Source organism: Capra hircus, chromosome 3 (assembly GCF_001704415.2).
Source record: "Capra hircus breed San Clemente chromosome 3, ASM170441v1, whole genome shotgun sequence".
Taxonomy (NCBI): Eukaryota; Metazoa; Chordata; class Mammalia; order Artiodactyla; family Bovidae; genus Capra; species Capra hircus.
The window spans coordinates 52,211,399-52,235,730 of NC_030810.1; the positions used below are offsets into that span (position 1 = coordinate 52,211,399).

The following is a 24,332-nucleotide window of genomic DNA, read 5'->3' on the forward strand; positions in this document are numbered from 1 at the left end:
TACATGCAAACTAGCAGTTTAGTTTCCCATAGTATCATGTTTGCTGTCAGAAGACAAAAGACTGGGTCAAAGGACTTTGTTACTAGTGGTGAAGCATGAAGCATGAGCTTCTTGTTTGTTTTGGTTCCACATACTCCCATCATCAGATGTGTAATTGTCCGGGTAGATATGCGCACAGTAGATTGGTGTTATAGCTGAAGAACCCCAAGCTTTCAAAACTCCAGTCCTTTAAAATGAGTTGTAAGCACACCTGCTTGACCATTTATTTCCCCAGAGGAAAACATTGCCTTTATTACATTAGACACTGCGCAAACCTGCCCTCTGCTCAGAGGGAGTCACTATCTCTATTTTCTAAGGCTGCTCACTATACAAGCATCCTTAAAAAGATAGTCAAGAGTAAGGCAATCCGTTCCTCCACTCATAACATGAGAGACCCATGGAGAATTTTCTCCCAGTTCTCATCTTCCAACAGTTGACTTCTCTCTAGTTATATAAAGAGGGGTCTAATACTCTAGATATTAAAGAAGCACAGAACTAAAAAACTGTTGTAGAATACACTGTTGTTTTTTTAAGATAACAAGTTCCTTTCTTACCAAAGAGTATGAAGATTTACCTAATGTGATATTGGGTCAAAATGGTTTCTTTATTTGTATTAAAATACATATAACTTGGGGGTGGACAAAATGGGTGAATGTGGTCAAAAAGTGCAAACTTTGAGTTATAAATATGTCCTGAGGATGTAATGTGCAGCTTGGTGTCTATAGTTAATATAGTATTGTATATTTCAAAGATGCTAAGAGAGTAGGTTTTGAGTTCTCATCACAAGAAAAATTGTAATGTGTGATGATGGACGTTAACTGGACTTATTATGGTGATTATTTCACAGTATATAAATTTATTGGATCATTATGTTTATACCTGAAACTATTTAATGTTATATGCAACTATATCTCACTAAAAAACTGTTAGTCTAGTATTCAGAGGTATCATATACCAAAATACTCAAGCTCCCTGCTGTAATTTAAAGCTAATTATTTCCAGACATAATACATTTCTATCATCCTACTCCCAGCACTTTAGTTGACTAATTCTTTGCCTTGTATTTTTTGTGACCATGGCTGCTACAGATTTATAAATTCTTTCAAGGAAGGGATCACCTATTAATTTAATTAATTGTTCTCTACTACCAGGCACTGTGTTTTATTTGCAAAGTAACTCAATAAACGTTTGTTATTATGAATGCAAAATATAGAATAATATTTACCTAACCTAGTACTCTTGCCTGGAAAATCCCATGGACGGAGGAGCCCGATGGGCTGCAGTTCATGGAGTCGCTAAGAATCAGACACGACTGAGCGACTTCACTTTCACTTTTCACTTTCATGCACTGGAGAAGGAAATGGCACCCCACTCCAGTGTTCTTGCCTGGAGAATCCCAGGGACAGGGGAGCCTAGTGGGCTGCAGTCTATGGGGTCACATAGAGTTGGACACAACTGAAGTGACTTAACAACAGTAACCTAGGACAAACTGATAGTAAAAGCTTCAGAGCTTAGATAGTAATACAACCAGATTTTCCACAAGTAATAAGAATGCTCCAAGGCCAAAATAACTTTTAAAAATGGAATAAAAGGGTAAAACTAAAATGTTATAAAAATGCATATAATTTGTTCCACTATGTAGATAAGTAGTGGGTACAGCCATATACTGATTTAAAAGTGATTCATTTAGTATGTGACGTGAAAAATATATTTTCTAATGAAATGTTCAGTGCAGTAAAAATTTGTGTGAAGTTAATAGTTTATTAACTTCTAAACCATACAACAGTGAGCATCCTTAAAGAATGCCAAAAAGATGTTCATTAGCTTTCTAAATTCAGATAGTTCTGTAGACGAACAGGAATTAGAAGTGAAAATATTCCATTTGGGAGCATATTGTTGGTTAGTAGTTGAGCCCTGATGGTTATTCTGCAAAGATGTAATAGTTCACATGGATCTTTGTATCTTGTTGAAGGAATGTAGTCCAGCCAATTTGAAATAATTGGACGTCTTCCTAAACTTAGCTGCATCTAAAGAAAAGAGAAATATTTTAAATTTGTAATATTAATCACTGGATTTGTCCAAATTATAAACATTTTAATTTTTTATTTAAATTCACTTGTATTCACTTAAGATAAACTTGTATCTTAAGTTTATTAACCACTATAATGCTTTTTTTCCCCCAAAACATTTTTTCCTGAGTCAAGAATTTTTATACCCATTTTATTCACAAAATCACATATAAAATTTAATGTCTTTTATGTCTAAGGACACAAAACATTATTTCTTACAACAGTGACTCTGTGTTTTTAATTTTAGACAGATCATATACTTATGGTTTATTAGCTTCTCCTTTAGGGTGTTGTCAATTTGACCATAAACTGAAATTATCTAGGAGACTTTAGAAACTATCAGTGCTGAGGTTCTATTCCTGAATTTCTGATTTAGTTGATTTGGGGTCCCAGGAGGCTCTCGCCAATGCAGTAGATATAAGAAGATGCAGGTTCGGTCCCTGGGTTGGGAAGATCCCCTGGGGGAGGGGACTCCAGTATTCTTGTCTGGAGAATCCCCATGGACAGAGGAACCTTTAGAGGCTATGGTCCGTAGAGTCACAAAGAGTTAGACAGGACTGAAGCAACTAAGCACATACATACAGACAACAAAAATCTGCCAGGTAATGCCAATCATTGTGTAAAATTTCATATTGCTGAATCACGAGATGATCTGACAAGAGGTCCATCCCCATGAAGATGACTTTTTAAGGTTTAGTTAAGGTAACCTTTTAAATATTTAGTTCTAGAAGACAAATGTTATTAGCCTAATTCAGAAGTAAAAGACATCTACTGTATTACTTCTTTACAGATTGTATGATACTTAAATGATATATAATTTTTCATTAATAAATAATTTTTAAAGAATATTTTGTGTATATTTAGCAGTGAGCTTGGTGCTTAGGATAATTGCTAGGTTACACAAAACAGACATAGTCTCTGGGCTCACAGAACTGTGGTCTAGAAGTAAAGATATGTATATGTATATTTACAATAAAACTGGGAAATGTGGTAATGCAAAGCAGGTTATTTGAAGTGTTCTTTAAACTGGTTTTTATGCCATCTTTCACCTCCTTGCTCAATGCTACTTCACTTATTAAACTGCAGTTGACTGGAATCCAGCTTTAACTATGCCATTCAGGCAAAGATTTTGATCAACTCACTCTATCCTACTACTGATACTGTTCTATTTTGAGTGTACTTCAGGAATAGCATTCACAGAGATGCCTGAGAATCAATATGTCCTATAATAATGGTACAAAACTAACACTGGAAAAGGACAAGCAAATTCCTAAAACCGGTTGCCGAAATGGTGGTGGTGGTTTAGTCACTAAGTGGTGTCTGACTCTTGTGACCCCATGGACTGTAGCCTTCTAGGCTCCTTTGTCCATGGGATTCCCCAGGCAAGAATACTGGAGAAGAAGAATCTCCTTCTCCAGGGGATCTTCCCAACCCAGTGATCTAACCCCATCTCCTGCATTGCAGGCAGATTCTTTACCAACTGAGCTACAATTTGACCAATTTGCCCTCCTTCCAATTGGCCCAGGGGTGTGTGATTGATAGACATAGTTGAGGCTTAAGAAAATTAAAGATGTAACAGAATTATATTTCTTAGGAGTTTATTTCTAAACTTACACCTTTAAAGACAAGGGGAATTGCTAAATTCTTTAGTAATGTGACTGGTTTAAATTTATAGGGCTACCTTCTTTATCTTCAGCAGACTTATTTTTTGACACTAATAAACTTGATACAGTTGGATGCTGAAGCTTGCAGTTCATTTTGGCAGGGTGAACATGCCTGCTGCATGGTTTGTTTGCTGTTTTTTTCCCTAAACCTTATCAAGGAGAAACTCTTCTTATTTCTGAGGGATAGATATTTTCAACTGAACAAATATTTAAAGCCTTTATATTTTCATGCTTAAAATCGTTCAGGAATTTTGAAAAGCAAAATATGTTTTATGATTTTAGGTTTTGTGATTTTATGTGGGGAGAAATGCAACTTTTATTTTAAAATATTCTATAGGAAAAGAAGTCTGTTAAAAATATAATTTGTTGTGATTTTAATAGATATAGAAATCCTAATAAACAGGTTATCATGTAATTAGGGTATAATAATAACATACATCAACTTAATAAATGCTAAAATAAACTATAGATTTAACTTTTAAAAATTATTTCATATTTAGAAGATATAAAATTATGAACTAAAAGAGTTAATGTTCAAGAAAATTGGAATTCTACTTGTTTTTAATTTATAAGCATATACTCAGTGATTAATTTTCACTGGATCCATAGGTTTAAAATTGACTTTATTCTTGCCTCACAGTTCTGTCTTAAACTTGATCAATAATTGAGTCAAAGTACAAAGTACAATGTTTGCTTACCTCTATTTCCCTGATTGAAATGGTGGAAAGCACTCTGGAACAGAGCACTAAACATGTTTTGGCATCTTCCTCGATGTCTACCAATTCATGATCAACCATTATTCTCACTCTTGAAGGGTAGAGCAATATTGTTAACACAATGTTGACAGGGTTATTCTCTCTTTCTAAGATTCCATATTGCAGGAGTATTTTTAAGATATTGGATTGTCTCGTCTGAGCTACGTAAAGTAGAGGTGTGATGCCACTTAATGGGCTTGGACAGTATACTGGAGTGAAAGTTCTGTGAACCAGACAAACAAACAAGACCTCATTGAACGTAGAATTAAGAAATGTGGTAAACTGTTTGTCTTAAAATCATAGTATTATCTTAAATAACTTTAATATAACTTTACCTTTATATATAATATGTCTTAAAAAGAGTTTTCCACTCTGAATCTAGGCCAACTTGAAGATTAAAAAATAAGAAAGCTTGTACTACATACTTAAACCCCTTTTACATGTGTTAAAAAAAAAGATTTATATTGTATGGAAAATATTTAACTTTAATGATAGCAATTCTGTTTCTCATTTGAGAAATCCATAGTGATTAGAAGTTGCATTATGAAATTGATATAGCTCTAGAAAATCTAAAATGGAATAGAAGGACAGACTTTTGTATTTCACTTTTTAATAGAACAGAATTATGTGACCTTTTTGATATCTTTTTGTTTTTGTTGTTCTTAATCATATATCAGGCTTGGGACTGAATTGAGTTTGAAAATTAGACTGAAAAAAGAAACAGTGTAACTACCTTAATTCTATTTTTTCACTGTAATAAAATTAGAATTGGTATTTTCAGGTTGAAGAAATGTAAATTATGATGAGGACCATATCAGGTCTCTCAAGGACAGAATTTAATTTTCCTTCTTCAGTAGAGTTTTGAGAGTTCTCTGAAATCTTGCTTTTCCTGGAGTACTATATGGTGGCTGGACTTGAAAATTTATGCTCTATTATGACAGAAATGAAAATTTTATTTTTTTTAATTGTATGCAGTTCTTACAGTTGTTTCAGTTCATGGACATTTATGTTTGTTATTAAATTGGTCAAGATATGTAAATAGTACATGGTAGAATCAACCATAGGGGATTGTTTTAATTAATTATGAAGCCTTGATTTAGCCATGGATTTTAGGACCAAAGAAAGGGAAATTTTACTCATAGTCCTGTCTCTGGAATTCTCTTGATTGGTCTAATAAAATATTGATATAGTCCAAAACCACATACAAACTATAAATATTAATTTTAGACAGTTATGCCTATCAAGGAGAGCATTATTCAAAAAGAAATTTAGGATTTCAAGTAATTAAAATGAGAGGTGACATGATATAATGCCCGAAACAGTAGAGATTTAAAAGTTCTAGTTTCTAGGTTTCGGTTCTGCTAATAAGATGTGTGATATTGGGTACGTCAGCCTCTTTGAGTCTCCCTTTCCTCATGCATTTATTTATGTGTTCATTTGCTCAGGCATTCATTAGCTAATTTATTTAACGCTTGTCCAGAGTGTACTAAGTACTAGATTTGCAGAGATGAAAGATGCTTATTATGGTCTAGTAAGGGAAATAGCAACTAATTTTAAAAACTTCAATGCCAGATGATAATTGCTATGATAGAAATATGCTTAAGATACTGTAAAAGCATCGAGGAGAGGCACTCAACTCTACCTAGAATACTCATTGCCTGTAGGTTATCCTGGAGCTAAGACTTGAATGATTAGTGGATGTTTGGCAATAAAGATTGGAAAGAATGTTTCATTTACAGATATAAACCAACATTGGAGTGTTGTTATGCAAGAATTTGCTATCTAAAATGTATGTTCTATATTAGATAAATTCGCTTGTTGATGTGTATTTGGGGTCCTAGAGACCTCCCCTGTGGTTCTTGTCAGGAACTCCAAAAAGTACAGCATGAAAATTACTAGACCAAAAGTCTATCTTCAAAGCTTCACTGAACTCTGAAATGCCAAGTTTTATGATTTTAAAAAAAAATGTGCAGTGCAGAATAGCATTTTAGAAATTAAGAAGTAAGATTTTGTTAACACTCTGCCAGTGATACTATATATATCCATTTAATTCAATATAAACTATATATCAACTCTCTCCTAGAGTCATCTCCAGATCAATATTGTCCTGAATATTTCCTCTTTTTCACAAATACTTCTAACACATATGCAAAATTGAATTTCTAAACTACCTCTGTATTCTTTCTCCTGATTATTGGTATTCACTTTCCCAAATCATAACTGCCTTTGACTTTTCTATGTTTCTTGGATTTGTGTGTGTTCTTCCCTTCCACTTTCAATTCTGGGGCAAGTCTTGCTGATTGTATAAGACTCTATCAAATAAACTTTTGCAAAGTGTTCTTTGATTGCCTGATTTTGTCTTACTCCTTATGGCTCTTTGTACATAGCTCCATTTAGCCCTTATCATTTTAGACAACTTGCTTAATGTCTCTAATCTTTCATTTTCTTATCTTCAAAATAAATGGGTGGGCAAGATAAACTATAAAATTTTAAGTTCTATGGGGCAATGCTTTTTGTCTGTTTAGTATGCTATTATATCCCTAAATGCCTAGAACAATGATTGGCCCATAGTAGATACTCAAGTATATGTTGTGATTTTTTTTTACTATTATCCTGAGAAATATTATTATTTTTTAATTAATTAAAGTTAAAATATTTAATTTTAATATTATTAAAATATTAATTTCTTCTATAGCTTTGGACCTAATAAGATTTTTGGTGAAGTGTAATCACTTAGAATTTTCAAGAACAATCTCATTTATTCATCTTGCTAACTCTTAATATATTTGATTTAAAAGTCTTATAAGTATTGGGATTTAGGGGACTTAGGGAGCAAAAAATACCATAAGTGGACCTTTTTAAGATTTAGAGATATTAGCTGATTTTAAGATATTAAGATTAAGATTACCTGTAGAAGATACTTTGGACCAAAAATGTTGAAACATAACTAAAACTCAAATAGGTTTAAAATGAGATTTGAATGTCTAGTCTGTACCCAAATGGCATATGATTAATCCTCACGTTTAAAGACCATGTTATTGTAAACCAAAATTTGCTTAATCTGTACTGACAGTTAATTATAACAGTGCTTATATGGATGGAGGGAGGCAAGCAAGTCAAGAATCAGTTTTTAAATGTGAGCTTAATGAACTGAACCCTCTGTATCTGAAAACCTGTCATTTACACAGTTACGAAATGGGATATAATATTTCCATAGAGATATACAGAGAATGATTCTGTTTTGCAGCTATAATAGTTATTTCTAAAATGTTTCCTAGTATTTCTCTTTTGGTCTGCCAATTCAATATATGTTTCTTCACAATAATTTTATCTCTGATATTTGACACAGTTGACTTTCTTGAGATATTTTCCCATGGCTCAGTGGGACCATTCTCTTTAAGATGCAGCTACCTCTTTGACTATTCATTCTCAACCCTCTTTCACTGATCCCTCTTTTTCTGCCCTTAACATCTGAGTAAAGTAAATGTGGGCTTTTGACTATTTTCATCTGACTAACTATTCTCAGGCAATTTCATCTATGATAGTAACATGAATTCAGTTCAGTTCAGTTCAGTCACTCAGTCGTGTCTGACTCTTTGCGACCCCATGAATCGCAGCACGCCAGGCCCCCCTGTCCATCACCAACTCCCAGAGTTCACTCAGACTCACATCCATCGAGTCAGTGATGCCATCCAGCCACCTCATTCTCTGTCGTCCCCTTCTCCTCCTGCCTCCAGTCCCTCCCAGCATCAAAGTCTTTTCCAATGAGTCAACTCTTCGCGTGAGGTGGCCAAAGTACTGGAGTTTCAGCTTCAGCATCATTCCTTCCAAAGAAATCCCAGGGTTGATCTCCTTCAGAATGGACTGGTTGGATCTCCTTGCAGTCTAAGGGACTCTCAAGAGTCTTCTCCAACACCACAGTTCAAAAGCATCAATTCTTCAGAGCTCAGCCTTCTTCACAGTCCAACTCTCATATCCATACATGACTACTGGAAAAACCATAGCCTTGACTAGACGGACCTTAGTCGGCAAAGTAATGTCTCTGCTATTCATTTATTCAACAAATACTTATTGATTGCATACTGTATGCCAGGCACTCTTTTGGGTACTTGGGATATATGAGTGAACAAAACAAAGATACCTCCTTTCTTGCTAATACAGCAGTGAGGGGAAACAAACAATACAGAATGATCATAGCAGACAAGATAATTTTATAGTATGTAGAGGTTCTGATAAATATTGTGGGGAAAAAGAAAAAGTAAGGCAGGATAAGTATGGAAATGCTGAGAAGGTACAGTGAGGTCATTTGTCAATTTTATTTTATTTTTAATTGAAGTGTGGTTAATATGTTTTCAGGTATACAACATAATAGTTTGATATTTAATATCAAATATTAAATACATTATGAACTGACCACTACAATTCATCATCTGTTACTGTGCAAAGTTATTATGATATTATTGACTATATCCCCCATGCTGCAAATTACATCCCCATTACTTATTTTATAACTTGAAGTTTGTACCTCTTAATCTCCTTTACCTATTTCTTCCAGCTCCTAACCCTGCTGCCCTAAAACCAATAGTTTGTATCCATGAGTCTGTTTCCTTTTTTTGTTGTTGTTCATTTGTTTTGTTTTTTAGATTCTACATGTAAGTGAAATAATATAGTATTTGTTTTTCTCTATTTAAATTATTTCACTTAGTGTAATGTCTGTCTAGTCAAGGCTATGACTTTTCCAGTGGTCATGTATGGATGTGAGAGTTGGACTGTGAAGAAAGCTGAGTGCTGAAGAATTGATGCTTTTGAACTGTGGTGTTGGAGAAGACTCCTGAGAGTCCCTTGGACTGCAAGGAGATCCAACCATCCATTCTGAAGGAGATCAGCCCTGGGTATTCTTTGCAAGGAATGATGCTGAAGCTGAAACTCCAATACTTTGGCCACCTCACGCGAAGAGTTAACTCATTGGAAAAGACTTTGATGCTGGGAGGGATTGGGGGCAGGAGGAGAAGGGGACGACAGAGGATGAGATGGCTGGATGGCATCACTGACTCGATGGACGTGAGTCTGAGTGAACTCTGGGATTTGGTGATGGACAGGGAGGCCTGGCGTGCTGCGATCCATGGGGTTGCAAAGAGTTGGACACGACAGAGTGACTGAACTGAACTGAACTGAACTGAATGTCTTCTAAATCTGTTGATGTTATCACAAATAGGAAGATCTTATTCTTTTTTTATGGATGAGTAATAATCCATTGTATTTATGTGTATATACACAGACATGACTTCTTTATCTGCTATGGTTACTTAGATTACTTCTATATCTTGGGTCCTGTAAATAATGCTGCAATGAACATAGACATGCATATATCTTTTTGAATTCGTGTTTTCATTTTCTTCACATAAATACCCAGAAGTGAACTTACTGAGTCCTATGGTAACTATTTTTAATTTTTTGAGGAACCTACATACTGTTTTCCACAGTGACTGCACAGTCTACATTTTCAGCCACAGTGCACAAAGTTTCCCTTTTCTTTTCATTAACACTTATTTGTTGTCTTTTTGATAACAAACATTCTGACAAGTGGGAAGTGATCTCATTACGGTTTTAATTGGCATTTCTCTAATATGTGTGCTATGATCAGTGCGTTCTCTTGGCAAAACTCTATTATTTGCCCTGCTGCATTCCGCATTCCAAGGCCAAATTTACCTGTTAATCCAGGTGTTTCTTGACTTCCTACTTTTGCATTCCAGTCCCCTATAATGAAAAGGATATCTTTTTTGGGTGTTAATTCTAAAAGGTCTTGTAGGTCTTTATAAAGCCATTCAACTTCAGCCTCTTCAGTGTTACTGGTCGGGGCATAGACTTGGATTACCGTGATGTTGAATGGTTTGCCTTGGAAATGAACAGAAATCATTCTGTCATTTTTGAATTGCACCCAAGAACTGCATTTTGGACTCTTTTGTTGACCATGATGGTTACTCCATTTCTTTTTTTAAAATAAATTTATTTATTTTAATTGGAGGCTAATTGCCTTACATTATTGTTTTGGTTTTGCCATACATCAACATGAATCCGCCACGGGTATACACGTGTTCCCCATCCTGAACCCCTCCCCCCACCTCCCTCCCCCGTACCATCCCTCTGGGTCATTCCAGTGCACCAGCCGAAGCATCCTGTATCATGCACTGAACCTGGACTGGTGATTCGTTTCATATTTGAAATTATACATGTTTCAATGCCATTCTCCTAAATCATCCCACCCTCTCCCTCTCCCACAGAGTCCAAAAGACTGTTCTATACATCTGTGTCTCTTTTGCTTTCTCACATACAGGGTTATTGTTACCATCTCTCTAAATTCCATATATATATGCATTAGTATACTGTATTGGTGTTTTTCTTTCTGGCTTACTTCACTCTGTATAGTAGGCTCCAGTTTCATCCACCTCATTAGAACTGATTCAAATGTATTCTTTTTAATGGCTGAGTAATAATCCATTGTGTATATGTATCACAGCTTTCTTATCCATTCATCTGCTGACGGACATCTAGGTTGATTCCATGTCCTGGCTATTAAACAGTGCTGTGATGAACATTGAGGTACATGTGTCTCTTTCAATTCTGGTTTTCTTGGTGTGTATGCCCAGTAGTGGGATTACTAGGTCATAAGGCAGTTCTATTTCCATTTTTTTAAGGAATCTCCACACTGTTCTCCATAGTGTCTGTACTAGTTTGCATTCCGACCAACAGTGTAAGAGGGTTCCTTTTTCAATAAATGAGATAAAAAACACTCTGGAGGGAACAAATAGTACAATAATGGAGGCAGAAGATAGGATCAGTGAAGTAGAAGATAGAATGGTAGAAATAAATGAATGAGACAGGAAAAAAGGAAAATGAATTACAAGAATGAGGACAAACTCAGAAACCTCCAGGACAATGTTAAACACCCCAACATTCGAATCATAGGAGTCCGAGAAGAAGAAGACAAAAATAAAGACCATGAGAAAATACTCAAGGAGATAATAGTTGAAAACTTCCCTAAAATGGGAAAGGAAATAATCACCCAAGTCCAAGAAACCCAGAGAGTCCCAAACAGGATAAACCCAAGGTGAAACACCCCAAGACACATATTAATCAAATTAACAAAGATCAAACACAAAGAACAAATATTAAAAGCAGCAAGGGAAAAACAACAAATTACACAACAAGGGGATTCCCATAAGGATAACAGCTGATCTTTCAATAGAAACTCTTCAGGCCAGGAGGGAATGGCAGGACATACTTAAAGTGATGAAAGAAAATTACAGCCCAGATTACTGTACCCAGCAAGGATCTCATTCAAATATGAAGGAGAAATCAAAAACTTTACAGACAAGCAAAAGCTGAGAGAATTCAGCACCACCAAACCAGCTCTCCAACAGATGCTAAAGGATCTTCTCTAGACAGGAAACACAAAAGGATGTATAAACTTGAACCCAAAACAATAAAGTAAATGACAATGGGTTGAATGCCCCAACCAAAAACAAAGACTGGCTGAATGGATACAAAAATAAGACCCCTATATATGTTGTCTACAAGAGACCCACCTCAAAACAGGGGACACATACAGACTGAAAGTGAAGGGCTGGAAAAAGATTCCATGCAAATAGAGACCAAAAGAAAGCAGGAGTAGCAATACTCATATCAGATAAAATAGACTTTAAAACAAAGGTTGTGAAAAGAGACAAAGAAGGCCACTACATAATGATCAAAGGATCAACCCAAGAAGAAGGTATAACAATTACCCAACATAGGAGCACCACAATATGTAGGCTAATGCTAACAAATATGAAAGGGGAAATTAACAATAACACAATAATAGTGGGAGACTTTAATACCTCACTCAAACCTATGGATAGATCAACTAAACAGAAAATTAACAAGGAAACACAAACTTTAAATGATACAATGGACCAGTTAGACCTAATTGATATCTATAGAACATTTCACCCCAAAACAATGAATTTCACCTTTTTCTCAAGTGCACACGGAACCTTCTCCAGGATAGATCACATCCTAGGCCATAAATATAGCCTTGAAATATTCAAAAAAACTAAAATCATTCCAAGCATGTTTTCTGACCACAATGCAGTAAGATTAGATCTCAATTACAGGAGAAAAACTATTAAAAACTCCAACATATGGAGGCTGAACAACACGCTGCTGAATAACAAACAAATCACGGAAGAAATAAAAAAAAGAAATCAAAATATGCATAGAAACGAATGAAAATGAAAACACAACAACCCAAAACCTGTGGGAAACTGTACTCCATTTCTTGTAAGGGATTCCTCCCCACAGTAGTAGATATAATGGTCATCTGAGTTAAACTCACCCATTTCAATCCATCTTAGTTCTCTGATTCCTAGAATGTGGACGTTCACTCTTGCCATCTCCTGTTTGACCACTTCCAATTTGCCTTGTTTCATAGACCTAAGATTCCAGGTTCCTATGCAATATTGCTATTTACAGCATCGGACCTTGCTTCTATCACCAGTCACATCCACAGCTGGGTGTTATTTTCGCTTTGGCTCTATCCCTTCATTCTTTCTGGAGTTATTTCTCCACTGATTTCCAGTAGCATATTGGGAACTTACCGACCTGGGGAGTTTATGCTTCAGCGTCCTATCTTCTTGCCTTTTCATTGGAAATGCCAAAGAATGCTCAAACTACCACACAATTGCACTCATATCACATGCTAGTAAAGTAATGCTCAAATTTCTCCAAGCCAGGCTTCAGCAATACGTGAACCATGAACTTCCAGATGTTCAAGGTGGTTTTAGAAAAGGCAGAGGAACCAGAGATCAAATTGCCAACATCTGCTGGATCATGAAAAAAGTAACAGAGTTCCAGAAAAACATCTATTTCTGCTTTATTGACTATGCCAAAGCCTTTGACTGTGTGGATCACAATAAACTGGAAAATTCTGAAAGAGATGGGAATCCCAGACCACCTGACCTGCCTCTTGAGAAATCTGTATGCAGGTCAGGAAGCAACAGTTAGAACTGGACATGGAACAACAGACTGGTTCCAAATAGGAAAAGGAGTGTGTCAAGGCTGTATATTGTCACCCTGCTTATTTAACTTTTATGCAGAGTACATCATGAAACATGCTGGGCTGGATCAAGCACAAGCTGGAATCAAGATTGCCAAGAGAAATATCAATAACCTCAGATATGCAGATGACCCACTCTTATGGCAGAAAGTGAAGAAGAACTAAAGAGCCTGTTGATGAAAGTGAAAGAGGAGAGTGAAAAAGTTGACTTAAAATTCAACATTCAGAAAATTAAGATCATGGCATCCGGTTCCATCACTTCATGGCAAATACATGGGGAAACAGTGGAAACAGCAGCTGACTTTATTTTGGGGGGCTACAAAATCAGTGCAGATGGTGACTGCAGCCATGAAATTAAAAGACACATACTCCATGGAAGGAAAGCTATGACAAACCTAGATAGCATATTGAAAAGCAGAGACATTACTTTGCCAACAAAGGTCCGTCTAGTCAACGTTATGGTTTTTCCAGTAGTCATGTATGGATGTGAGAGTTGGACTGTGAAGAAAGCTGAGCACTGAAGAATTGATGCTTGAACTGCGGTGTTGGAGAAGACTTTTGAGAGTCCCTTGGATTGCAAGGAGATCTAACCAGTCCATCCTAAAGCTGATCTGTCCTGAGTGGAATTGGAAGGACTGATGTTGAACCTGAAACTCCAATACCTTGGCCACCTGATGCGAAGAGCTGACTCATTTGAAAAGACCCTGATGCTGGGAAAGATTGGGGGTGGGAGGAAAAGGGGAGCACAGAGGATGAGATGGTTGGATGGCATCACTGACTCAATGGACTTGGGTCTGGGTGGACTCCGGGAGTTGATGATGGATAGGGAGGCCTGGCGTACTGCGGTTCATCAGGTCACAAAGAGCCAGATATGACTCAGTGACTGACGTGAACTGACTGAATATGTGTGCACACATGCACACACACTGATGCTAGTGATGCTGAGCCTCTTTTCATGTCTAAAGCCATGTGTATGTCTTCCTTGGAAAAACACCTATTGGGTCTCCAGCCTTTTTAAAACATTTTATTCTTATAATATTGAGTTCTTCACGTGTTTTAGATATTAACCTTTGATTGGATATATTGTACATATCTCCCCTTACTCAATAGGTAGCCTTTTCATTTTGTTGATGCTTTCCTTTGCTATTGACAAGCTTTTTTATTATGATGTAGTTCCATCTGTTTATTTTTGCTTTTGTTGCCTTTCCCTGAGGATATGTATTTAAGAAAATATTGCTAAGACTGATGTCTCTCTGTTCATTTCCAAGGCAAACCATTCAATATCACAGTAATTCAAGTCTGTGCCCCAACTAGTAATGCTGAAGAAGCTGAAATTGAACGGTTCTATGAGGACCTACAAGACCTTTTAAAACTAACACCCCAAAAGATGTCCTTTTCATTATAGGGGACTGGAATGCAAAAGTAGGAAGTCAAGAAACACCTGGAGTAACAGGCAAATTTGACCCTGGAATGCAGAATGAAGCAGGGAAAAAACTAATAGAGTTTTGCCAAGAAAATGCACTGGTCATAGCAAACACCCTCTTCCAACAACACAAGAGAAGACTCTTATACACATGGACATCACCAGATGGTCAACACCAAAATCAGATTGATTATATTCTTTGCAGCCAAGGATGGAGAAGCTCTATACAGTCAACAAAAACAAGACCAGGAGCTGACTGTGGCTCAGATCATGAACTCCTTATTACCAAATTCAGACTTAAATTGAAGAAAGTAGGGAAAATCACTAGACCATTCAGGTATGACCTAAGTCAAATCCCTTATGATTATACAGTGGAAGTGAGAAATAGATTTAAGGGTCTAGATCTGATAGATAGAGTGCCTGATGAACTATGGACTGAGGTTCGTGACATTGTACAGGAGATAGGGATCAAGACCATCCCCATGGAAAAGAAATGCAAAAAAGCAAAATGGCTGTCTGGGGAAGCCTTACAAATAGCTGTGAAAAGAAGAGAGGCAAAAAGCAAAGGAGAAAAGGAAAGATATAAGCATCTGAATGCAGAGCTCCAAAGAATAGCAAGAAGAGATAAGAAAGCCTTCTTCAGCAATCAGTGCAAAGAAATAGAGGGAAAGAACAGAATGGGAAAGACTAGAAATCTCTTCAAGAAAATTAGAGACACCAAGGGAATATTTCATGCAAAGATGGGCTCGATAAAGGTCAGAAATGGTATGGACCTAACAGAAGCAGAAGATATTAAGAAGATGTGGCAACAGTACACAGAAGAACCTTACAAAAAAGATCTTCACGACCCAGATAATCACGATGGTGTGATCACTCATCTAGAGCCAGCCATCCTGAAATATGAAGTCAAGTGGGCCTTAGAAAGCATCATTATGAACAAAGCTAGTGGAGGTGATGGAATTCCAGTGGAACTATTTCAAATCCTGAAAGATGATGCTGTGAAAGTGCTGCACTCAATATGCCAGCAAATTTGGAAAACTCAGCAGTGGCCACAGGACTGGAAAAGGTCAGTTTTCATTCCAATCCCAAAGAAAGGCAATGCCAAAGAATGCTCAAACTACTGCACAATTGCACTCATCTCACATGCTAGTAAAGTAATGCTCAAAATTCTCCAAGCCAGGCTTCAGCAATACGTGAACTGTGAACTTCCAGATGTTCAAGGTGGTTTTAGAAAAGGCAGAGGAACCAGAGATCAAATTGCCAACATCCACTGGATCATGGAAAAAGCAAGAGAGTTCCAGAAAAACATCTATTTCTGCTTTATTGATTATGCCAAAGCCTTTGACTGTGTGGATCACAATAAACTGGAAAATTCTGAAAGAGATGGGAATCCCAGACCACCTGACCTGCCTCTTGAGAAATCTATATGCAGGTCAGGAAGCAACAGTTAGAACTGGACATGGAACAACAGACTGGTTCCAAATGGGAAAAGGAGTACGTCAAGGCTGTATACTGTCACCCTGCTTATTTAACTTTTATGCAGAGTATATCATGAGAAACGCTGGACTGGAAGAAACACAAGCTGGAATCAAAATTGCCAGGAGAAATTATCAATCACCTCAGATATGCAGATGACACCAGCCTTATGGCAGAAAGTGAAGAGGAAATAAAGAGCCTCTTGATGAAAGTGAAGGTGGAAAGGGAAAAAGTTGGCTCAAAACTCAACATTCAGAAAACGAAGATCATGGCATCTGGTCCCATCACTTCACGGGAAATAGATGAGGAAACAGTGGAAACAATGTCAGACTGTATTTTGGGGGGCTCCAAAATCACTGCATATGGTGACTGCGGCCATGAAATTAAAAGATGCTTACTCCTTGGAAGAAAAGTTATGACCAACCTAGATAGCATATTCAAAAACAGAAACATTACTTTGCCAACTAAGGTCCATTTAGTCAAGGCTATGGTTTTTCCTGTGGTCATGTATGGATGTGAGAGTTGGACTGTGAAGAAGGCTGAGCACTGAAGAATTGATGCTTTTGAACCGTGGTGTTGGAGAAGACTCGAGAGTCCCTTGGACTGCAAGGAGATCCAACCAGTCCATTCTGAAGGAGATCAGCCCTGGGATTTCTTTGGAAGGAATGATGCTAAAGCTGAAACTCCAGTACTTTGGCCACCTCACGTGAAGAGTTGACTCATTGGAAAAGACTCTAATGCTGGGAGGGATTGGGGGCAGGAAGAGAAGGGGACGACAGAGGATGAGATGACTGGATGGCATCACTGAGTCGACGGACATGGGTCTGAGTGAACTCTGGGAGTTGGTGATGGACAGGGAGGCCTGGTGTGCTGCGATTCACGGGGTCGCAAAGAGTTGGACACAACTGAGTGACTGAACTAAACTGAACTGATGTTTTCTTCTAGAATTTTTATGATTTCTGGTCTCATATTTCAGTTTTAAATAAAATTTGAGGTTATTTTTGTATATAGTGTAACAATCTGGTCAGTTTGTGTGTAGCTATCTTATTTTCCCAATACCATTTACTGAAGAGACTGTCTTTTCCCCATTGTATATTCCTGCTTCCGTTGTTGTAGATTCAGTTCAGTTCAGTTCAGTTCAGTCCCACAGTCATGTCCGACTCTTTGCGACCCCATGAATTGAAGCATGCCAGGCCTCCCTGTCCATCACAAACTCTCAGAGTTCACGCAGACTCACGTCCATCGAGTCAGTGATGCCATCCAGCCATCTCATCCTCTGTCGTCCCCTTCTCCTCCTGGCCCCAATCCCTCCCAGCATCAGAGTCTTTTCCAGTGAGTCAGCTCTTCACATGAGGTGGCCAAAGTACTCGAGTTTCAGCTTTAGCATCATTCCAAGAAATCCCAGGGCTGATCTCCTTCAGAATGGATGGTTGGATCTCCTGGCAGTCCAAGGGACTCTCAAGAGTCTTCTCCAACACCACAGTTCAAAAGCATCAATTCTTCAGCACTCAGCCTTCTTCACGGTCCAACTCTCACATCCATACATGACCACAGGATTGATTGACCGTAAAAGCATGGGTTTATTTTTAGACATTCAAATCTGTTCCATTGATGTATGTTATCTGTTTTTTTTTTAATGCCATTGCTATACAGTTTTGATTACTATAGCTTTGTAGTATAGTTTGAAATCAGGGTGTATGATACCTCTAGCTTTTTTCTTTTTTATCAAGGTTGCTTTGGCTGTTGATAGTCTTTCATTGTTCCATACAAATGAATCAAGGAATGTAAGCAGGCTTTAGAAGCTGGCAAAAGCAGCTAATGCCTCTAGCTAGAGCCTCCAGAAGGAATCTGTCCTGTGACATCTTGATATGAGCCATTGTAGCCTCATTTTGGACTTTTGATCATCAGAAATATAAAATAATAAACTTATCTTGTTTTAAGCCACTGAGTTTGTAGCAGTTTGTTATAGCAGCAAAAGGAAACTAATATAATCATCAACCAGTCTCAAAATTTATAAATCTGAAGTCTAACTCTTCTTCCTCTTTCATTCTCTACTTCTGGTCACCTACTGTAATTCTGGTTATTCTGTTTAGTAATATCTCTTCTTTTCCCATTGCTATTGTTTTAAGTCCTTATTATAATTTACCTGGACAGTTATGATAACAAAAGGTGGCTAGGGGCTGTGTGTGGGGGGTGGTGGTAGTAGAGCAGAATTAGTTCTTCCTCCCAAATTATTATAAATACCCAAATAATCTTAGTTAGCATACTGAGCATGCTATGCAAATTCAGTTTCAAGCAACTCCTCTAACCGCCTGCCTCTTTTATTTCAGATGTGTCCCTCAACCTTTTCTACATAGAAATTCTGAATATGCAGATGAGCAGTCTACTACTAACTGGTCTGTCAGCTCCAGCTGCAGCCTTTCTTCCCACAGTCCAGTCTTCAGATGAGAGCTGGTTAATCTTTTCATACTACAAGTCTGATCTTCACTGACTGGGCATCACCCATGGTGTAAATTTTAGATTTCTTAGTATGGCCTACAAAATCTTTCATAGTTTCACTTTTAGGCCTTATTGCTCACTATTATTTGATTTCCATCTCATTCTCTAGCAGTTGCTGAGTTGCCTATAGTCAATGGATAAAATGTGTTTGTGTCTCTCTTGGCTTTGGTCAGCCTCTCTCTGCCTAGATTATGTTTCTTCAATGGAAAGACAGGGAAGACTCCTTTCTATCTTTGAAAAATCAGTTTAAGACATCACTTCCAAAGAGGCTTCTAGATATCTGCTCCTCCCCAATAGTGTTAACAATGTCCTATATTCTTTCTACCTGTACATACTTCTGTTTCTGAATTTATGGTGTAATTATTCTTTTCTTGGCCTGCTTACTAGTCTGTGAGCTCTCCAAAATTAGGAAATATATCTACTTTGTTTTTGTGTCCCCAACAAATAACACAATGCCTAGTACTTAGAAAATGCTAAATACTTGCTGTTATTTTAACTGAATGATATTTTTTCTCTTTAACCACTTACAGTCTGTCATACAGTAGCATTTATTTTTGCTATAATAAATAAGCAAAAATGAACAAACTTTAATTTCCTTTCCCTCACTAATTCTGTCTTTTTTTTCCCCCCCAGGGTCCTATTTATACACTTTATAATTATATTAGGGAAATTATCAAACTGGAGTGTATACAAGGGGAGGTGACCAAAGAGTGATGCTGTTATGGAAATAAACAACAGATAGTAGGAAACTTAAGATATTCTTTATGGGGTCATAATAACTATGTTCAAATATTTGAGAGGTTTTCATATAGAAGACAGAATGAGTAGACTTTGTCCTTTATATTTCTGGGGGCAGAATTGGAGAAATGGAGACAGAATTCAGTGCATTATGAGAAAGAAGAATCTAAACACAGTATAAAAATTCATTTTTCATTGAATACAATCTTCATTAACCACTTGCTATGTATCCGGATAGTTCTAGGCACTGAGGATTCACTGTTAAGGAAGTAGTCAAACTTCCTCCTTTCATGGAGCTTTTTTTTTTTTTTTTGCCACACCACATGACATGTGGAATCTTAGTCCCTCAACCAGGGATCACACTTGCACCCCCTGCATTTGAAGCACAGAGTCTTAATCACTGGACCACCTGGGAAGTTCCTCCTGGAGCTTACTTTTAGCAAGAGTATATAGTGGACAACCAATACATGGTTGGAATATAGTGTTCAAGGAAGAGTGACATAAGAATAGATTTGGGAGGTTGGATTTGGCAATAGATTGTATGGGAATTTTAAAAAATGGATATTGATTTTGAATTTTTTTCTACTGGTACTGGGAAAACTTTGGATGATTTTAAACATGAGAAGTATGGCCTATTTTACATTTTTAAAAGGTCACTCAGGCTGCTGCGTCAAGAATGGATTGTAAGAGGGAAGAATGGAAGCTGGAAGATTTCTAGTAGGAGTCTTTTGGAGTTATCTAGGTAAGAAGTAATGGTGGCTTCACCTAGGTTAGGAATGGAGGAGATGAAAAGTATAACTAATTGGGATATGTTTTAGAGATAAAGTCAAAAAGATTTGCTGATGTGATGTGAAAGAAAGAGAAGAAACAAGAATAAGTCCTAGATTTCTGACCTGAGCAACAGAGGCTGTTAATCTAGTGGAGAATTCAAGAGAAGGAGCAAGTTAGCAGGCAGAGGGTAACTTAGATCAACACTCTGTTTTGTTTCTGTTAAATTTTAGATGTTGAGCCAACAGCCTATTATAAGAGGAGTCTGGGGCTCAGAGGAGAGGTCAGGGCTGGAGATAAAGATTTAGGAGTCATTGACATATGATGATATTTAAAGTCGTGGGACTGGGTAAAATCTTTGAGAGGGAAGTGGATGGCTAGGACAGAGAATGGCCCCTGGTAAAAGAACGGTTTATCTCAGGAAATAGTTAACTCACTACTACTAGTGTTGTTCAAGCAGAGACCAGATGAGCAGCAACCAGGGATACATTATGGGAGTTGTTGTCCAGGAAGAGGGGCTGGGGGAGGTTTGTTAATGAATTCTTAGGTTCCATTTGAATTTAAAGTTCTGTGACTCTGAAAGATCCAAAAAGCTGTGGTACACAGAATTGGTCTGTAAGGTGTTTTACCTTGAGGATGCATCTAAGTCAAAATATATGAATCTTAAAACAGTTTATCAAAACGGTTGTTAATGGCACACTCTTATGTCCCACTGTGTGTTTCTTTTTCATTTTCTGTTCTTTCTTTTCAGTTTTCCCTTGCCCCTCCACTCCCCCATTAACCTTTGTAAAAACTTAATCCTCTCTTCCTCTGTTTCATTTCACTTTTCTTTCCTATGGGCCTGTCAGGGATACACAAAGGCATTACTTAGTCCAGTTAGTGATACTCATTGTTAGAAGTTGCTGATCTCTGCTATAGTTACATATATAATGGCCCTTAAAACAACGAAAAAGTGCTATTTGGGAGTTTTATTTATTGATATTGCAGAATTCAGCTCTCAGTTTTTGTACTTAGGTTATTATTGGTTATTATTAAGGAAAGTAATCTAGTGGTTCTCTAACATCACATAGGATCACATAATACACCATCAAGAAAACAACACTGCTTCAGGAAGAATTGAAACTGGTTTAGTCTTAAACTGATCTTATCTGTCTTATTTTTCATTACATACATAGTTCTATCCTTGTGGTAAGTACAGTGCCTCATATATAGTAAGGTGATAAATATTTTGTTGAATGAGTGAACATATGCACATCTATTCTGTTCATTAGACATTCAAACCAAAAAGTAAATTGGAGTTAGTGCAAACTAAGTAACTTTAAAATCTGTATTACAGACTACAATGAGGTCATGTTAGATATTTTATTCTGATAAGATCCTCAGTAATATTCATTAGCTAGATTGCCATGTTTGCATTATACGTAAATGTGATTCCATAGCAGATTGAATCAGGTATTTGACGTTCATTGTAGTCAACTCCGGGGAATTTGATGTCAAATTTGCCAATAATATTAACATAAAAAGAGAATTATAATGTTTAATAAGTATTACTAAGTGAATATGTGTTTATACTCTGAATTATACTTTGGAAGTCAGTTTATATACATGATATTATAGGTAAACATTTTCAGTATTCTCAAAAAGAAGAGATCACAGCATTACAAAAGCAATGTCTTTGACTAGTTACAGAAATCTAGGTTGTCTAATGTTGCATTATCTTGAGCACTAACATGTAAGCTCTATAGGGCAAACCACTAGTAATTTATTGACACATAATTATGTACAGATAGGCAAAATTCTATTGAATAAATAATGAAGGAATGAACAAATGAATGGACAGTCAAGTCAGGATTCCTTACATAGTCACTATGCATACACATTTTAGAAAAAAAGTAGTATAATCCCTTAAAGAGAAATTTTCTCCTTTTATGTTGAAAACATAGGCGATTATTACCTCCATATCAGTGCCAGGTTAAAACTTCTGTCTTGAACATAGTCTTTTGTCTTCTTGAGAAGCAGCTCCACAAAGTCAGGATTACCTTTTCTGGCAAAAACCCAGTACAGAATTGTATTCACACATATTTCAGTAAATTCAAGGTTAAAATTTAGTTCGGAACGGCATCTTGATTTTTCCACAAATGCAATATAATCTGAGAGTAGTAGGTCAAATCCTTCCAAGTCGATGTACCTCAGAATTTTCGCCAGTGTTCTGTAAACCCTGGGCTCATAGCAGTGATATCCCCACTGATGCAAAGACTGCAAGGATGGTCTTTTAAAAACTTTGTCAATGAGACTACAGAATATATTGCTTCGTGGACAAGAAGTCTTACAACATAATTTAGAAGATTTACTCATTGCTATTTAAGGCAATGATATAGAAATAAAATCACAGGAAGTCATACTGTAACCCTTCAGTTACATATTTTGATAGTATGGTAGGCTTTACTTCACAAACAGTAAGTGCCCTTTAAACCGTAGCCAGAAAAAAATAATCATGTGAAATATTACCATCAAGTACTGGATGACATCACAATAGAGAGATCTGTCATCAGTACAGGTCAGAAATTTGGGATATTAAATGTAACAGATGACTTTTGAGAAAGACATATTGGACAGAAATGGCATGTGGGAGAGATAAGATATGATATTTGTAACTTTCTAAGAATTCACTTCAAGCTAATAGTATGTTTATCATGTGCTAAAACCCACAGTATACACATGAGACCAAATATTATCAGACTGATTATTCTGTTTAGGCCATAATATAACAGACAGTGATAGAATGAAAAAGTTCAGTACTATTGTTCTCATATTCTGCACGAGGACTGCATATTCTCACTTAATCTTCCCAACAGACTTAATATTTTCCCAACAGACTGGTTCCAAATAGGAAAAGGAGTACGTCAAGGCTGTATATTGTCACCCTGCTTATTTAACTTCTATGCAGAGTACATCATGAGAAATGCTGCACTGGAAGAAACACAAACTGGAATTAAAATTGCCGGGAGAAATATCAATCACCTCAGATATGCAGATGACACCACCCTTATGGCAGAAAGTGAAGAGGAACTAAAAAGCCTCTTGATGAAGGTGAAAGAGGAGAGGGAAAAAGTTGGTTTAAAGCTCAACATTCAGAAAACTAAGATCATGGCATCTGGTCCCATCACCTCATGGGAAATAGATGGGAAACAGTGTCAGACTTTATTTTTTTGGGCTCCAAAATCACTGCAGATGGTGATTGCAGCCATGAAATTAAAAGACACTTACTCCTTGGAAGGAAAGTTATGACCAACCTAGGTAGCATATTGTAAAGCAGAGACATTACTTTGCCAACAAAGGTCCATCTCGTCAAGGCTATGGTTTTTCCAGTAGTCGTCATGTATGGATATGACAGTTGGACTGTGAAGAAAGCTGAGCGCTGAAGAATTGATGCTTTTGAACTGTGGTGTTGGAGAAGACTCTTGAGAGTCCCTTGGACTGCAAGGAGATCCAACCAGTCCATTCTAAAGGAGATCGGTCCTGGGTGTTCTTTGGAAGGAAGGATGCTAAAGCTGAAACTCTAGTACTTTGGCCACCTCATGTGAAGAGTTGACTCATTGGAAAAGACTCTGATGCTGGGAGGGATTGGGGGCAGGAGGAGAAGGGGACAACAGAGGATGAGATGCCTGCATGGCATCACTGACTCGATGGATGTGAGTCTGAGTGAACTCCGGGAGTTGGTGATGGACAGGGAGGCCTGGCATGCTGCGATTCATGAGGTTGCAAAGAGTTGGACACTACTGAGTGACTGAACTGAACTGAAGGCTA

The 24,332-nt window shown here is 37.1% G+C and overlaps 1 protein-coding gene across 2 annotated transcripts; it reads right to left on the reverse strand.

Annotated features, from left to right (window-relative positions):
- ASB17 (ankyrin repeat and SOCS box containing 17) lies at window positions 1,781–23,013 on the reverse strand. Of its 2 annotated transcripts, none has more exons than XM_005678234.1 (3): window positions 22,480–23,013; window positions 4,471–4,750; window positions 1,781–2,066 (listed from the first exon to the last, which is right to left on the reverse strand). In XM_005678234.1, the coding sequence occupies exons 1-3, from the start codon at window positions 22,878–22,880 to the stop codon at window positions 1,860–1,862; spliced, it is 888 nt and encodes a 295-aa protein (XP_005678291.1). In that variant the 5' UTR covers window positions 22,881–23,013; the 3' UTR covers window positions 1,781–1,859. The 2 variants fall into 2 exon arrangements, with proteins under 2 accessions (XP_005678291.1, XP_013818115.1); XM_013962661.1 differs by having other exon boundaries at window positions 1,852–2,066; window positions 4,471–4,579; window positions 22,480–23,009.

Coding starts and splice junctions, on each gene's coding strand:
- ASB17 (XM_005678234.1), bottom strand. CDS start 22,880: ATGAGTAAATCTTCTAAATTATGTTGTAAGACTTCTTGTCCACGAAGC. Junction 4,751..22,479: donor AACCTGGCACTGATATGGAG/GTAATAATCGCC, acceptor TCTGGTTCACAG/AACTTTCACTCCAGTATACT. Junction 2,067..4,470: donor TTTCAATCAGGGAAATAGAG/GTAAGCAAACAT, acceptor TCTTTTCTTTAG/ATGCAGCTAAGTTTAGGAAG.